Below are 17,214 nucleotides of genomic sequence, written 5' to 3' on the forward strand. Positions count from 1 at the left end.
AGAAAAGAAAAAAAGAAAAAGGTTTATGTAGCCCTGGATGTCCTGGAACAGACTGGCCTCAGACTAACAAGAGAGCCATCTGCCTCCGCCTTGGCAGCAGGAAGGAGGACGGCATTTATAGGCCTGTACCACCACACCTGGCCCAGCTTTGTCATGTTAGCATCTTTCCACGTCCTCGTGGGGTTTGGTTCTCAGCATTCTTCCTCCGGGACCTCTCAGCTCCTGTGCAATTAACAGAGCCCGCGCTCCTTTTGTCCATCACAGCTCCCAGTTTGAAATTATTCAATAATTGACTCTTATTATTTGATTGAAGCCTGACATCCATACTCCATAATAACGTTGAGGAGGTCACAGATGGTACAGTTTGCCACTTGTGCCTGGGGGCATGGTAGGTACTTAGGATTGTCAACAGCCAGACACTCTCAACACCTGCAGGAAGGCTTTATGGAGGGGTTTTGCCAGGAATGGCCTTGGCCTGGGGCATCCCCCATGTCCTAGTCTTAGATACCTGGCCTGAGGAAGGAGGAAAAGAATGAGCAGGGGCTGTGGTTCTGTGGTAATAAAGTCTGGGCCAGGCTGAGTAGTGGAGGTGGGGGTAATGGAGGTGGGGAGGGGACCAGGAAGAAGAGGACGGTTGGCTGGCCCTCAGGGTTTCAAGTCCTGCTAGGACTGCTCTTTGGCCAGGATCAGTTTTCCTCTACCGAAACCACTCCCACTGCCTAAGGAGTCTGAAAGGGCTACAGAGGTCAGAAGCAAGGGAGGGGAAAAAAAAAAAAAAAAAAGCCCACTGCATTCAGCCAAGAAGGCGTGGCTGAGGGAGGAGCCCACAGGTAGTTGGTTCCCCGATGAGGTGTCTGGAGAGGACTCTGTGATGATGACCAGATTGTAGGGCAGAACAGGTCCACAGTGGAGAGACTAAAGGCGTGTCCCGTCTTCCATCCCCCGTGGTCATTTCCTGCTGGGAAGTCCGAGTTCATACCTGCTTCACCTTCACAGCCTAGGTCCTGGGATTCCTCACTTCGGAGCCCACAAAACCAGCCCTCCATTCTTCCCTTTCTACCTAGAGTCTCCCCCAGGGGGCCCTCGTCCTGGGCCATGGCCCTAATGGTGGGCCTGGGACCTGGGCAGCTGGAGGCTGTGGCCATTCTTCTCCTGATCGGATTGCTCCAGCCAAGAATGGGTGAGTCTGGCTCAGCGCCGGGAGGAAGGGCTGGAGAGGGCACCGGTGAAGGCAGGCAGAATCTGTGTAGAGCACAGCCCTAAACTGAACATCTCTGTGTTCCTGCCGTTCAGCCACCTTCTAGCTCCTTAAACAAGGAGTCCCGCTCTGGGAAAGCGGTTGGTGTTAAGGCATCTGGGGACTCAGGCCTCCCTGCTTACTCCCCCCTTTCTTTCCTTCCAGGAGCTGACGGAGATGAAGGTGAGGCTTCCAGGGGAACTGGGAATTGGGGAAGCGAGGGCACGGCAGTTTGGAGTCCCCCAGTGGTGGGGTTTTAGGAGCACTTGTCACTTGGCTGGGCTTGCTCAGCTAGCCACACTATTTCCCAACAGTTCTGTGAGTATGGAACCAAGGCTCTTGCTTTATGAGGAAACTGAGGTAAAGGGAAGCAGTGAGTTGTCCAAAGCCTGACTCTTAGTGTGGGTCTGTGAGGTGGTTCTGAGGGAAACTATACAGATCAGCTCCCAGGCAGACTGGTTTCAGTCTGAGCTTAACTATTTAGTGACCTTGTCCCCTTATCTTTCTAAGCTCCATTTTCTTTGCCTAGAAAGGCTGTCGGTTCTGTTCTTCTAGGGCTGTAGATTGGGAAGTGAAAGCCCCTTGGCGCCCAGACTTGTTGCAGCAGCACTCTAAGCAGTAGCCATTGTCATGATTCTGAGGGAACAGGGGAAGAGTCTGGTGGCCTGTTTTCTCTGCCAAATGCTAGCTTGGAGGGAGCAGGTCCACAGCCCAAAGAATCCAATTCTGTTTCAGTGTTCAACCTCATCCATAGCTCTGTGTGCCCAGCGAATGCGTGGATGGGGTGGAAAGAGGGGCGTCCTTAGGCAGCGCACAGACTGGTGCAGTTGGAACAGTCATAGGCGTGAGAACAGTTGTCAGCCTGGACAGTGCCTGTGGACTGAGGGCCCTGGAAACTGAGAGAACACCTGTGACTCAGCCAGCTAGCTCAGAACAGACTGTGCGCTTTGGATGGCTCTTCAGCCTAGCAGAGAAGGGTGGGAAAGGCATCCAGAGGAGAATGAGTGGTATTAGCCAAGGTCCAGGGGTGAACAGTGTGTGGCCCAATGTATGTGACAGGAAGTGTCCAGCTCCACAGTCAGGATAGTGCCATGCACATCTGGAATCTCTTTTTTGTAATTCTAAAAATTGGGTATTCTGCCTCTATGAATGTCTGTGTATCACATGAGTGCCTGGTGCCTTTGGAAGACAGAAGGTGGTATCAGATGCGTTGGAAATAGAATCAAGGACAGTTGTGAGCTGCCATGGTGGTGCTAGGAACCAAACCCAGGCCTCTGCAAGAGCACCAAGTGCTCTTAACTGCTGGATCCATCTCTCAGCCTCTGAGAGGTATTTTACGGTCAGTCTGGAGCCACCACGGAAGAGCTCAGCAAGACTGTGATTTGGCCAGAGTTGTGGTTTATGAAAACATTCAAATTTGTAAGAGGTAGACTGGATAGAAAGCAAGAAGGCTTAAGAGGAAAGGGCTGCCATGACACTTGACTGGGACAGCACTGGGCAAGTGAGCTCACAGCTGCTGAGCCATGGGGTAGGTAGGGAAGGTAGCTCAGGGTGAAAGCACTTCCCAGGCTCTCGATATGTCAGGGTGGAAGGGCTAAGGACGGCTGTGGGGCCGCAGAAGGGCCTGACCTCCCCTACCTCCCCTTCCTCCCTGGACAGCCCCCTGTGGTGTAGTCATCCAGCCGCGTATCGCAGGCGGTGGCAGTGCCAGGCCGGGTCAGTGGCCCTGGCAGGTCAGCATCACCTTCGATGGCGTTCATGTGTGCGGTGGGTCTCTCGTGTCGAACCAATGGGTGGTGTCAGCTGCTCACTGCTTCCCAAGGTACCAACTCAATGGAGGGGCAGGGAGGGGAGGTCAAAAGTGGGCTGGAAACAGGGTTTGGGAGGTGGAGACAGGGTCAGAAGTTCAGGGTCATCCATAGCTACTACATAGTAAATTCAAGGTCAGCTTGGGATATACCAGACTGTGTCTCAAAAGAAAGAAAGAACTACAGAAAGAAACAAGTGTGCCATGGGTCAGTCCAGTTCCTGGGGCACTAGTTCCTGCTGTGTGCTCAAGAGTATCAGTGTTCCTAGGCCACACATAGTAGTCATGTTTTTAACCCCAGCATTCAAGGTGCAGAAGCCTTAGTGCAAGGCCAGCTGACTGTAGACAGTTCCAGGCCAGATTCATAGTGAGATCCAGCACTTGGGGAGGCAGAGGCTGGCGGATCTCTGTGAGTTTGAGGCCAGCCTGGTCTTCAAAGCAAGTCCAGGACAGCCAAGGCTACACAGAGAAACACTGTCTTGAGGGGTGGGGTGGGGAAGGAACCGGTCAGAGGTAAAAGTGAGGGGTTTGGGTCACGGCGTAAAACTAGGACACTAGGCCATAAAATGCTATTTGGGATCAGAATCTGAGCCAGGACAACATAAAAAACAGGGGTGAGGGAACAGAAGAGGTTCCTTAGGTCCTACTCTTTGCCTCTCTGCCTGCAGAGAACACAGCAAAGAACTTTATGAGGTAAAGCTGGGGGCCCACCAGCTAGACTCCTACAACAGTGACACTGTGGTCTGCAAGGTGGCTCAGGTCATCTCCCACTCAAGCTACCGTGAAGAGGGCTCCCAGGGGGACATTGCCCTCATCCGCCTCAGCAACCCTGTTAACTTCACCCGCTACATCAAACCCATCTGCCTCCCTGCAGCCAACGCCTCCTTTCCCAATGGCCTCCACTGTACTGTCACAGGATGGGGTCATGTGGCTCCTTCAGGTGAGGTTGGGCATAGGGGCCCAAAGTCAGTAAAGGGAGGATGGATGGTGGAGGGTGGGGCCCTGAGCAAGTGTGTGTCGTTCCCACAGTGAGCCTCCAGACACCCAGGCCTCTGCAGCAGCTTGAGGTCCCGCTCATCAGCCGGGAGACCTGCAGCTGCCTGTACAACATCAATGCTGTGCCTGAGGAGCCCCACACGATCCAGCAGGACATGCTGTGTGCTGGCTATGTGAAGGGAGGCAAGGACGCTTGCCAGGTAAGAGAAGACAGGTGTGTCCTGAGAGGTGGAGGGCTGGGTGAAGCTGCATGGATGACCGCTGGCCAGAGGCCTGTCCTGACGGAGCTCTTTTCTTCCTTAGGGTGACTCTGGAGGGCCACTCTCTTGTCCCGTGGAGGGGCTGTGGTATCTGGCAGGCATTGTGAGCTGGGGTGATGCCTGTGGCGCCCCTAACAGGCCTGGAGTATACACTCTGACTTCTACATATGCTTCCTGGATCCACCACAATGTGGCAGAACTCCAGCCTCGGGTAGTTCCCCAAACTCAGGAGTCCCAACCCGACGGTCACCTCTGCAACCATCATCCTGTCTTCAACTCAGCCCCAGCCCAAGGATCGTTAAGCCCTACACTTTTCCTGCCACTGGGCCTGACCCTGGGTCTCTTCTGCCTTTGGCTTGAACATTAAGCTACTTAACCCTCAAAGCTGACCTGCGTCCAGGACCAACAGCATCCCCAAGGACATGTGCCTGTCCAGGAGGGCACCAACTTGATCTTTGAGCCCATTCTTCTGAGTTTGCTCTTTGGGATTATAATCTACAGCCAAGAAGTTCACAGCTTGTGGAGTGGGACAGAAATTCTAGCCACCTTTCTGTTATCTACAGCTTACTGGTTAGGCTCCTATGGAGCTCCCATAAGCCTCAGCTAGGGAAACAAGCCCTGACCTCAACCTGTACCCAGCACAAAGGACACCTGCCTAGCTGACTGCTGCAGCAGGCTGGCTTCAGGGCCCTACCCACCTGCCTGATGAGCCCATCACCTGTCCTCTTCCTGCCTCCTGGGCTTTGCCTGTCTTGCGCTAGGAAAAACCTCAGCCTTACTCCACTGGCTGCCAAGCTGACTGCCAAGTTGAGCTGACTCCTGGACTCCGGAGGACTGAGCCCCCACCGGAGCTGGCTGGGGCTTGGATCAGGGTGAGGGGTAACAAGGAGTAAATGTTTTTTAACACAACTGGCTGTATGTAAGATGAAATGAAGAACATAACCCTTTGGCATCTCCTTCGCACCTCCAAAATTCAGCACACCAGCAGAATTTACTTTATTAATAAATGACATAAAACAGGTCTGTACATATATTTACAGGTCAGAGGCCAGGAACACAGTCCAAAGCAGGGCACCAGCCACTCACTTCTTGGAAAGCTTGACTTGTTTGTGCTTGGGAGGCGCCCACTTGAGGCAGACAGAGTCCACTGTGGGAGGAAAGGGGCATGAGAGCCACGCAGGGTCCCTGGGTCGAGTGTGCCTGCACCTGGCAGCCCTGTCTGGGCACAGGCCAGGTTTCACCTCAGAGTGAGAACAAAAGGGCAGCCTCAGTCCTGAGGAGGGGGAGGGAATCCCAGGAATGAGTAACCTGCCCTAGGCTGCAGACCTAGAACCTGGTCCAACCGGTTTGGGATCTTATAACAGCCAAAAAAAAAAAAAAAAGAGAGAGAGAGAGAGAGAGAGGCGCCTTGGCTCTTATCCCACCCTACCGAAACACACATGCTTCTGGGTGCACACACACGCATATATACACACACACAATGCACATAGCAGTAACACACCTGTGATGGGTGGTTTCTTATACTGGGCACTTTTGAGGTGTTCCTCTACCAGCTTAGGCGTGACACAGATCACATGCTGGCCCTTCCAGTACTTGACCATGTTGAGGGACTGCAGGGTGCTGATGATGTCATTCTGGGTGATGCTGGTCATCTGGCTGTAGAGAAGGAGTAGAGCACAGGGAGACAGCAACAGGAGTAAGAGGCAAGATCCATGACCAACCTTAGGAGAGCTCACTCCTATAGCGTCCCAAGATGATCCTCCACAGGGTCCTTAATGGAACAGTGTATCCTGGACCAGGATGGACACCAAGGCTCTTACCTAAGATCTTTGATAGACAATGTACCCCGGAAGTCTCGCAAGATCTCCAGCAAGACCCAAGACCAGTAGCTTCTGTAGCTGAGTTTGCCCAGGTCACTCAGTGGCTTCTCTGGGGAGCCTACAGTACTCTCAAGCTTGGAGAGCTCATAACCTGGCAATGACAGAAGGCGAATCGTAAGGAGCCAGCCTCTCCCCGCCCCCACCTCAGCATTCCCAACTGCAGCAGCTACTCACTGAAGGCAATGAGAAACTTCCCATAGCCACGCCTCTGATACGGGGGCAGCGTCAGGATGCAGGCCACATTGTTTCCATCTGGGGATTCCTTCTCCTGGGGAGTTTGGGGTTTTCAGGTCCTTTAGGGGTGCCAGCCCTCTTCTAGTTTATAACACCCTCTTCCCTGACTCCCCAATCTAGTACCTTAGAAAAGTAGCCAACAATGTGGGCTCCTTGCCTATCTACTTCCGTCAAAATGTAAAAGACAAAGGGCTCCACGTCAAAATACAAGGTCTTGTGATCCAGGAAAAGCTTGGCCAGCAGACACAGGTTCTGACAGTATATCTAGAAGAGGTAGAAACAGGCTTAGCAAGCAAGTGCAGTGCCTCCACTCCGTCTGGGGACCAGCAGCCACTCTGCAGCTCCAAGTACCAGAACACAGAATTCAAAGCAGAAAGGAGACTTCCAGTCAGTGCGGTGGACAGAGGCTCAAAGCCAAGTCCGTTCACACAAACAGTGCCAGAAGAGCTAGACTGACCACAACTTCCTTTTTAGAAAAGAAAAGTTATTATTATTACTTGAGACAGGGCCTCACTGTGTAGTCCTGGCTGGCTTGGAATTTATTTTGTAGACCAGGCTGGCCTCAAATACAGAGAGATCTCCCTGTCTCTGTCTCCTGAGTTCTGGGATTAAAGGTGTGCCATCATGCCAAACCATCTGACACTTTAAAATTTATTACATTTTGTTAGTGGGTAGGGACACACACCCTGGCAGAGAAGGGCAGCAAGCAGCTTCTGGGTGTTGGTCCTCTCCTTCTATTATGGGTTCTAGTATAAATTCAGGCCAGGCTGATAGGACAGCACTGCTACCTGCTGACCCATCTGACCACTTTTCAGAGCCAAATAAAGGATAGGGTTTTTACATGCATAATTGGCTTCAGTTTTTACAGACATTAACTTGTGTTTCAGAGCAGGAAACTGAGGCCCAGAAAAAAAAAAAATGGCTCTGGTTCCACAGCTGATGAATGCCAGGGCAGAAACTTGGCTGGGCCCATGCTCTGTCCCATTCACAGGTAAGCCCACAGCAGTCCATACGCAGCTGCTAAGCAGAAGCTGGTAACTGCCAAATGGAGAGGCCTATAGCTGGAGGAAAATGACTGGGCTTTCTTCTGCCCAGTTAGACACCCCTACTGGGCCTCAGTCTAACTGATGTACACAAAGAGGCCTGCCAGGGACAGCATAAGGAGGGACAAAGCACCTTGCAGTTGGCTGCCTAGTACAGACTTAATGGGTTTCTGGAGCTTGTTTTCTTTTGTTTACTTTAATTTTTAGCTTTTCAAGACAGGGTTTCTCTGTATAGCTTTAGCTGTCCTGGACTTGCTTTGTAGACCAGGCTGGCCTGGAACTCAGAGATCCACCTGCCTCTGCCTTCCTGGAGAGCTGGGATTGCAAGCATGCACCACCTCACCCAGCTATTTTTATTTTTGAGAAAGAGTCTTACTATAGCCTAGAACTCGATCTGTAGAGCACACTGGCCTTAAACCCTCAGATCTGCCTAACTCTGCTTCCCAAGTGCTGGCACTGAAAGGCATGTATGTGCTACCACACCCAGCTCTTTTCATTTCGAGACAGGGTTTAGACAGCCTATAGTCCAGGCTGGCCTCAGCCTCCTGGGTGCTAGGACTATGCGAGTCACCATATGCTGGTGTCTGGATTTTGATGCCTCTTCACATCTGCTCTCTTGTCCAGTCTAGGACTGTGTGAGCCCAGCTCTGCTGGTCTGGTGTGACTTAGGAGCCTGAGTGGGGAAGCATGGTGTTAAGGTTTCCAAACTGACAGAAGGTGGAGCTGGTAAACATGCCCCGTTTCCAGCGGGGGCCCCTTCTGTCAGTCTACCAGTTTGAGCTAAAGGAAGCCAGAACAGCTGACAAGAACCAGGCTCACAGGTATTCCCCTAGCACGGGGACACCTCAGTCCCGGACAGGTCACCAATAACAACAAGTACCTGTTTACTAACAGCCGACTAGATGTAGCACGTGCTACATACCTGACATTTGTGGTCTCATTTGTTCCACCAAACAGATGAGGTAAATAATTATGACTCTTGTCTTATGGATGCGGAAACAGGAACAAAACAGGGTTAGGTAACTTGTCTGAGACTAGCCAGGAAGTGACACAGTGCTCTGAGAAGCCTGTCCTCTTCACCTTGTATACTACATGACCCTTCAGGGGAGACTCAAATACTCGCTAAAGTTCTCTCTCTCTCAGACCTGGCAGGCAGAGGCAAAGCAGGCCCCAAAAGCTCATCCCTGCTCCCAGTGGAATCATTCCTCTGAGAAGCAGGAACTCAGTCCTTAGTCTCAATGGTGATGAGCAGGATGTCTCTGGAAAAGCACTTCCCCTTCCAGGCAAGTATCTTTGGGTCACACAGAAAGAGGAAGCTGTTTAAGAGCAGCCTCAGGCAAGACAGTCTGTCTCCACTCTAGGCTCCGGAACTACCCAAACAGAACCACACATTCAGAAGAGGAGTCCTCAGGAGAAGGGCGATCTGGCCTGAGGAGGTACAGCACAAGCTGTGTTCACTATGCACCAACCCAGGTCAACCACCAAGGAATGTGCGACCTCACTTGGCCCAGAATAGACATGGATACCCACTGAGGGCTGGCCTCTGCCTGGTGGAGGTGACAAGCCAGGCCTATCAGCTCACCTTGTGGTCTTTGCCGTCCACTTCATACACAGAGATGTTGCTTTTGCGGTAGATCTCCTTCCCGGGGGGCTGCCGCCACTGACACTGGCCCTGGGAGGGGGGAGGGAGGACATTTCACACTCTTAAGTTCTCTGCCAAGTGGCTTTCACTCAGCAGTGTGGCCCAGCCTCCGCCTCTTAGTTTTGCTGTCTGCAGGCCCTATGTTCAACACCTTATATTCAGGAGCCCTGCTTCCTCAGCAGTCACAGGACCCACTTCCTAACTCGGGCACAAGGAGGCTAATAACTTGCCAAGTATCACAGCATCTGATTGGAGGTCTGGCCAGGACACCTTTGCCTAAGTCATCTATTCCTTCATTCACCTCGGGTCCCACTCTGGGAAACATCCTGCTTGCTAATGAAAAGCGCCCCCTTCCTGACAGCTGAAGTACAGCACTTCTTCCTACAGGCTGGCATCATCGCTAAGGAGCTGTTTGTTGCCTTTCTGTTGTTATTGTTGCTATTGTTGTTTGGTTTGGTTTTTCAAGATGGGGGTGGGGGTGGGGGTGGGGTTTCTGTGTAGCCCTGGCTATCCAGGCTATCTTACTCTGCAGACCAGGCTGGCTTTGAGCTCTGTTTCCCTCCTTTAAAAAATATTTTGATTTTTAGCTGGGCATGGTTTTACACATCTTTAATCCCAGCACTCCAGAGGCAGAAACAAGTGAATCTCTGTGAATTTGAGGCCAGCCTATAAAAAATATATTTTTTAACAATGTAGGCTCATATGCATGTATATCTGAGTGCAAGTTCCAGCAGAGACCAGTGGAGGGCTTTAGCTCTCCTGGAGCTTGAGTTACAGGTGCCTGATATGGGTGCTAGGAACTGAACTTGGGTCCTCTGTAAGTCTACGCCAGCCTGGGACTCACTGTGTAGCCGAGGGATGACCCAGGACTTCTGATCTTCCTGTCCATCCACTAGGCACTAGGACTACAGAAACACCACTGCACCCAGAGGAATCCAGCTATCTAGTCCCTTGGGATTTCTTCCCCACCGGTCTGCACTCCTCCCGTGGCCCCGGCTGGGTGGCTGCCTCACCAGGTGGAAGCGGTAGCTCTTCTCATACTTCATGTACTTGAGGCAGTACTCGCAGAGCCACAGCTTCGGCTGCTTCCCATAGTCTTCTGGGAAAGGTGAGAAATACCAGGCATCAATTTCGTAGTTCCCAATGTGGATCTTGTCTACATACTTCACTTTGGTGATCTGCAGATGGAGAGAGTAGGGGGCAGGGCACAGCTCAGAGCTCAGCAGGAACAAGGAGAAGGGCAGGGAGGGCCCCATCTGGTCCCCAGCCCTGCTTATTCTTACCGCCTCATGTTCCTTTTCCAAGGCTGCTGTGGTGGGGTCCATCTCTGCATAGGTCTGGGGCAAGAAGTGCACACAGATGAACAGACATGGTTAGACTGCTCCCCCTGCCCTAGAACTCAGTGCTTCTCTACTGCCTTCTGGATCACACAAGAATAATAAATAAGCACAGTACCAATAATCATGACAACATCTCATTTGTTTTACTAGGTTATGAGGCTGGCTCCTCTGAAATCTGCCTACCTACCCACACATCCAGGTGCCCCGGTCTGGACCTCGAGCTAGATAAGCAGGGCTGGGAATCAGGCCTGGTTTGTGGTTAGGTTAGGAGCTTCAGCTGTAGTCAGACAATAATGGTGAAGGCCTTTAATCCCAGCACTCGGGAGGCAAAGACAGGTGGATCTCTGTGAATCTGAGGCCAGCCTGGTCTACAGTGTTCCAGACAGCCAGGGCTACACACAGAAACCCTGTCTTGAACCCCCCCCCCCAAAAAAAAAGCTTCAGCTGTACAGAGTCATCTGTAAGACTCAGGAAATATGGTAAGGCCTGCTGGGCTTGGGTCCTGAACACCAGGCTTCAGCAGCTCCTGAAGCTGCTCCTTGAGGTTCACCATCTTCTCATGGGATGCCAGGCATTAGGTGTCCACAAAGGATGTCTAGGTTCCTTTTCCTCCTGGACATGTCACTGGCCCCTCTCTTTAACATGTCACTGGCCGACTTGCTCTTAAGACTTCTCACCCTGCTAGCTGTCCTAGCCAATGGTCAACAGAATGGATGCCAACTCTTCTATGACATCTCTAGAATCAGTTCCTGTGGAATTTTTTCCTGCCCCACTCCAAATAATCACTGCCACTTTAGGTCTGGACAACTGACTAGGGTTCCTTAAACTTCCTTAAACACCTCAGTCCCACGGCTGTCAAAACCTGTCTTGCAGCCTTCAAGCTTTCACATGTGACGTCACTTCTACCTTCCTTCTCTTCATGCTCTGTGTGTTCACCTCACCTTGGCACAAAGCACAGGTCAGGTGTCCATGACAAAGCTCTGGGAATTATCACGCATTCTGCTCTTTTCCCAAGCATCTTCCAGGAAATCTGACTAGGTTCACTTTTTCTTTTCTTTTTTTTTTTTTTTAAAGATTTATTTATTTTATGTATTTGAGTGTTCTGTCTGCATTTACATCTGCCAGAAGAGGGAATCAGTTCACTTTACAGATGGTTGTGAGCCACCATGTGGTTGCTGGGAATTGAACTCATGACCCTTGGAAGAGCAGACAGTGCTCTTAACTGCTGAGCCATCTCTCCAGCCCTAGGTTCACTTTTTCTGTGTGTTGGGCTGTTATGTTGTCTTTGAGACAGGGTCTCAGTATGCATACCACGCTGCTCTGGAATTTGCCTTGTATTCTAGACCAGCCTTGAACTCCAAGCGTACAGGAAATTTTCATCTCAGCCTACCAAACCTTCCTACCTCAGGTCCTCAGTGCTGTGATTACAGGTATGCACCATCATACCTGGCCTTGACAGATTATTTCAATTTCACAGAGTACTGAACAGACAGGAAGAGATGAGGTCACATGCCTGTGGGCACCTGCCAGCAGCCACTTATTGCAACTGACAAGCACTCTATAGAGATTATTTCATTTAGCCTTCATAATGAATCCCTGACACAAGAGTGCTTGGTATTCCCACTATACAAACGAGAAAACTGAGGTACAAAGAAGCAAAGTTTCTTGCCCAAGGTCACAGAACTGGTATGACAGAGTAGCCTTGGTCTGTGCAATTCCAACAAAGACAGGAAAAACAAGAGGAACAAAGACTTTTCTCTTCAAGTGTCTCTTTATACTGCAATGCTCAATTTTCACAATGGAAAATTCTTGTTTTATTTTTGTGTAAAGAATTACAAAACAACTATTTTTCTTAAATGTTGTAATTTATTTAGAATTAAACATCAGTTAGAACAGGGAATGGTGGTACACACCTGAATCTCAGCACTTCAGAGGTAGAGGCAGGGCAACCCATTCAAGGTCATCTTTGGCTATATACCAAGTTTGAGGCCATGTCGCAAAACAAACATACAAAACAAAACACAAAACAACAAAAACCCCAAACAAAAATCCTCAGTAACTAGGTACACGCTAAAGAACCTTGGGCTACAGAGATGGCTCAGAGGTTAAGAGCACTGGCTGCTTTTCCAGAGGTCCTAAGTTCAACTCCCAGCAACCACATGGTGGCTCACAATCATCCACAATGAGATCTGGTGCCCTCTTCTGGCATGCAGGTGTACATGCAGACAGAACATTGTATACATAATAAATCTTAAAACAAACAAAAAACCTTTCTGATAGTTATCACTCATACATCATTACTCAGTCCACCTGCTGACTGAGTCACTCTCTTCAAGTCAGAGAACAGCATTTTAAACCTGTGTTGTCCAAGAGAACAGCCATTAATCACAAATACTATTTAAATCAAATTCATGACAATTAAAAAACAAAACTTGTAGTAAAATTGGACATGTACAGACTAATACTGAAGTGCCACAGGTGGCTGAAGGACTACTAGCAAAAACATATAGGACAGTTACAACAGAACTTACAACAGTTCAACTAGACAGTGCTACCCTAGACCTCGAGTCTGTCTAGCTTAGGGTATCAAAAACATTTCCTACTAAAGCATATTGGCATTGTAGCCAGTTGAAATGTGTGTGTATGTATACAAGCATGGATTACAAGTCAAACAAAATTACGTCAAAACAATACTTACCCAAGAACGTGGAAAACAAAGATATTGTCTACATTATCCTATTTCTTTCCTCTGTTAAAAATTTTTAAAGGGGTGAAGAAATGGCTGAGAAGTTACTGAGTATTTACTGCTTTTGCAGAAGACCTGAGCTTGGTTCCTAGCACCCACATGCCAGATGGTCGCGCACAGCTATTTTTAACTCCAATTCCAGGGAATCCAATATCCTCTCCTGAACACTGGTCACTGGACACACATACATACACGCAGGTGACACTCATACACATAAACCTAAAAAGCTTTTGCAAAGTGTAAATGTTATACATACCACACCAAAACAAACCTCCAGCCTGTGACCACACTGCGGCCAGAGTGGGAAAGGCCCCGCTGCACTGTGTTCACCGGAGGCGCAGAAGGAAGGGCAGAACTACGATGAGGCGGCTCATGGCCACTGCAGTGCCTTAGCTTGGAAATCAATGCAGGACTGTAGGTCTGCTCCCTTTTCTGACTTTCTCAGAAAAGTGTAACTTTCCTTTTTCTTTCTTTCTTCTCTCTCTTCTCTAAGCATATTTTCCTTAGACTTTGGGATTAGCCCCAACATTTTGGGCTTCCTTACTCCTTTCTGTAAAACCTTGCTCCCTGCCATGTATCTGACTTCTGTGCCATTTTAAACAGCATGATTTACAGGCTGCCTGCCCTGGGGTTCTTACCATGGCACACACATACCCCCAGGTACCATCGATACACATACACACAAACACACACATATCATGCATATACATGTATACATTAAATAAAATTTTTGAAAAAAAAATGTTTTTTTTTTCTTGAAGAATCCTGGTGCCGGATGTGATGGTGCACACCTTTAGTCCCACTCAGGGGGCAGGAAGATCCCTGTGAGTTTGAGGCCAGCCTGGTCTACAAAGTGAGTCCAAGACAGCCAGGGTTACATAGAGAAACCCTGTCTCAAAACTAAACAAAACAAAAGACTCCTGGTGTTGGATACCTTTGTAGGATGTATCAAAACCAAGGTTAGGGTCTGGCCCCTAAGAACATGTACTTCCCAACGAGATTTCTAAACTTACCTGTGCTTCCTCTGTAAACTAAGATGGCTCAGCAAAAGAAAACACCAGTGAAAGGAGAGAATGAAGTATGTTTAACCTAATACTTGGGCTCGCAAACCCAACATTTGGCATAACTCCTGCGTACCTTCTAACCAGCTGTTTAACTCTGACATGTTAACTTCTCTGAGCCTACTTCCTCATGTACAAAAAAAGTAATTTCCCCTGTGGTAACAGCTGGGGAATATTTGATGAGATTTTATAGCACTCAGCTTGAGGTGGATAATGAAGTAACTGGTATAATTTTGTTTTCTTTTTTTTCCCTTTGGACTTTAGGTTCCAGAGTTCCAGTCTAACTGTACCATTTCCTTGCTGTGAGAAGAGCAAGTCTCTTCTCTCTATAAGCTAGGTTTTTTACATATAAAGAATAAACGAGAAAAAAAACCCTGGCACACTATAAGATTTCAAGCAGGAGTTGCTATGGTTTTGTTACTGGGCTTGGCAGAAGCAGCTGGGCCTCCTGGGCCCTGGAGAAGGGAAGGGGCCAGGACCTTCTGCACGTGGTTGATCTCGTCATGCTTTCGTTTTTGGTTCCGAGTGATCTTGCGCTCAGGCTGCTCTGCCAGCTCACTCAGGTATTTCTCAGAGTTCTTTTGCACGGCATCCTTCACCGTCTTGGTCAGTGCTAGTCGGTTCTTGTCCACCCATTCGTCCAGTCGCCTGTTAACTGTTAAGATGGACCATGAGGGACTGCCCTGCTACCTCTTCCTTCCACCCAGGCCCAGTGGCCCCAAGCACTCACAGCCCACATAATGTACATAGAATTCTTCTCGGCCCTCCTGGTCATTCACTCTTGACTGGATCACTTCTGCTGAATCTATAAAGAAAAAAAAGGTGAGGAATCTGATGCACTGAGGGGTAATTTCCAGATCCACCTGTCCACATCTGCTACAACACTTATACACCCAGTAAGGTGAGCCAGGTTAGGACTTTTTGGGGCGGCGTGTGGGAGGGTGAGGCTTACAGAGGGCCAGAGATTTCAAAACTGAGAAAATCTGGTATTTAAATGTTTAGGTGTAGCTTCAAAATCAGTCTCATTTAGTCATTCACTTATTTGGGGGACGTGAGAGCTGGCTGGGGATTAAGTCAGTTTAAGCTTATATATAATTCTTCCTTTACATTCCCTAAATGAATGCAACTGACCACATTATTTAAAATTTCTAAAACTTATTTCTTCATCTGGAAAGAACAGTGCCTACCTAAAACAGTAAGAGAGGCTTTAAAGTTTTTAACACAGTGACAGATACCCAGTAGACCTGTCTAGAAAATAATCCTTGAGCCGGGTGTGGTAGCCCACACCTGTAATCCCAGCACTCAGGGAGGCAGAGGCAGGTGGATCTCTGTGAGTTTGAGGACAGCCTGGTCTACAAAGTGAGTCCAGCACAGCCAAGGTTATAGAGAGAAACCTTGTCTTGAAAAAAAAAAGAAAAAGAAAGGAAAGAAAGAAACTAATGCTGCTTGTTTGGCCCTGGACACAGAAAGCAGACACAGCTATCTGAATCACAAGAGATCTTCCTCTCTAGCATTTTCCCATTAACACAGAACGTCAGGTAATTTTAAATTACTTATATGACAGTGGGCACTACGTGTGTACATACCATTACACATATTATGTAATTATATAACATTACATATATAAGCATTTAAGTTTGCCTGGGTCAAGAATGGGATCACCATAGGAGATAAAGTTCAGAGATGAGCAAGAGCTAACCAGGAAAACATGAGAAAGGTTAATGTATTCCAAGAACAAAAGGCACATAAAGCCATTGTCTTTGGAGGGCAGAGCAAGGCCTGGTCTGACAACAGCCCTTGCTAGGAGTGCCTAGAAACCGGAGGGGTCTCTCAGACATGACTGACACTTTAAGGAGTTCCGCTTTGTTTTTGGGACAAGGTCTATGTAGTCCTGGCTCTTCTGGAACTTGCTATGCAGACCAGGCTGGCCTCAAACTCAAAGCCATACCTTTCCAGTGCTGGAATTAAAGTGTGCACCACCATGCCTGACATTTATTCTTTAAAATTACATGTATTTATTTTATTAGAGGGTGCAGGGTATTCTATGTGACGTTCAGAAGACAGCCTTCCTTCCTGGGACTAGAATTCAGATCATCAGAGTTGGTGGCAAATTCCTTTACCTGCTGAGCCATCTCAGCTTGGAGTTTATTTTGAAGCCAGAAGCTTGGGCTTTATTTTGAAGAGGTAAAAGGAAAAGGAACATAAGTTAAAGGGAAACGTGTTTTTATGAATTGGACTACCTTTGCTGGTGATGGAAGGGGCGAGAGATATGTAAAGACAGACAAAAACAAAACAAACCACCAGGAAAGGAACAGAGAGATAGCAAGAAAAATCTAACTTGAAATCGGACTAGAATGAGTGATCATACGCTAAGGTCGAGATCACCTTACTGGTGGCTTTACAGGCGACACCAAGCAGAATTCCCGACACAGCTCCCGAGAAATTCTCTGCCTTCTTACCAGAGTCACCACCTCGCCCCAAGACTCCCAGGCCCCAAACTCCGCCCTCCGGAGCACCCATTCTAAGCCCTGCCCCAGCCCTAAACCCCGCCTCTAGGCCCTGGTCCCCGCCCTCACGCCAGGTGCTGTCCGGCCGCCGGCACAGGTACGTTTCTCCGATCTCCACGGTGACTTCTGGTTCGCCACGCGCCGGAGTCGGCGGAGAGACGCGGCCCGGGGACCGGGAAGGCCCCTCGACTGCTGCATTTTCCCCGGGCCCGGGCTCTCCCTCCCCCACAATCCCCGAAGTCGTTGCAGCAACTGCGGCTGTTGCTCCCTGTGCCGCCATTGCGGTACCGGAAGTGGTGGCGGAGACTGAGTAGACTGACGCTTTTAGTTCCGGGTCAGCGGGGGAAGGGGCGGGGATGGGGGCGGGTAGACGCTCAGTGTTAGAGGCGGAGACTGTGACGTAGCAAGAGCTTTAGTTTGGTGCTTTGTTTTGCGTAGGGCTGTGGTGTTTACGTGCCACA

The 17,214-nt window shown here is 49.3% G+C and overlaps 2 protein-coding genes across 3 annotated transcripts; one reads left to right on the plus strand and one right to left on the minus strand.

Moving 5' to 3' along the window:
• The first annotated feature begins 868 nt into the window (after positions 1 to 868).
• Positions 869 to 5,209, plus strand: Prss8 (serine protease 8). 2 transcript variants are annotated; one of them, XM_055627389.1, is made up of 6 exons: positions 869 to 1,180; positions 1,403 to 1,420; positions 2,897 to 3,059; positions 3,713 to 3,984; positions 4,074 to 4,240; positions 4,344 to 5,209. In XM_055627389.1, the coding sequence occupies exons 1-6, from the start codon at positions 1,096 to 1,098 to the stop codon at positions 4,665 to 4,667; spliced, it is 1,029 nt and encodes a 342-aa protein (XP_055483364.1). In that variant the 5' UTR covers positions 869 to 1,095; the 3' UTR covers positions 4,668 to 5,209. The 2 variants fall into 2 exon arrangements, with proteins under 2 accessions (XP_055483364.1, XP_055483365.1); XM_055627390.1 differs by lacking the exon at positions 1,403 to 1,420.
• Positions 5,210 to 5,254: 45 nt separating this feature from the next.
• Kat8 (lysine acetyltransferase 8) lies at positions 5,255 to 17,075 on the minus strand. Its single transcript, XM_055627388.1, has 11 exons — positions 16,823 to 17,075; positions 14,977 to 15,051; positions 14,726 to 14,901; positions 10,383 to 10,436; positions 10,113 to 10,277; positions 9,040 to 9,129; positions 6,538 to 6,678; positions 6,355 to 6,448; positions 6,121 to 6,271; positions 5,802 to 5,956; positions 5,255 to 5,447 (listed from the first exon to the last, which is right to left on the minus strand). The coding sequence occupies exons 1-11, from the start codon at positions 17,031 to 17,033 to the stop codon at positions 5,383 to 5,385; spliced, it is 1,377 nt and encodes a 458-aa protein (XP_055483363.1). The 5' UTR covers positions 17,034 to 17,075; the 3' UTR covers positions 5,255 to 5,382.
• Between the last annotated feature and the right edge of the window lie 139 nt (positions 17,076 to 17,214).

The sequence above is a fragment of the Psammomys obesus genome, unplaced genomic scaffold (assembly GCF_907164565.1).
Source record: "Psammomys obesus unplaced genomic scaffold, mPsaObe1.curated_primary_1811, whole genome shotgun sequence".
In the NCBI taxonomy this organism is placed as follows: domain Eukaryota; kingdom Metazoa; phylum Chordata; class Mammalia; order Rodentia; family Muridae; genus Psammomys; species Psammomys obesus.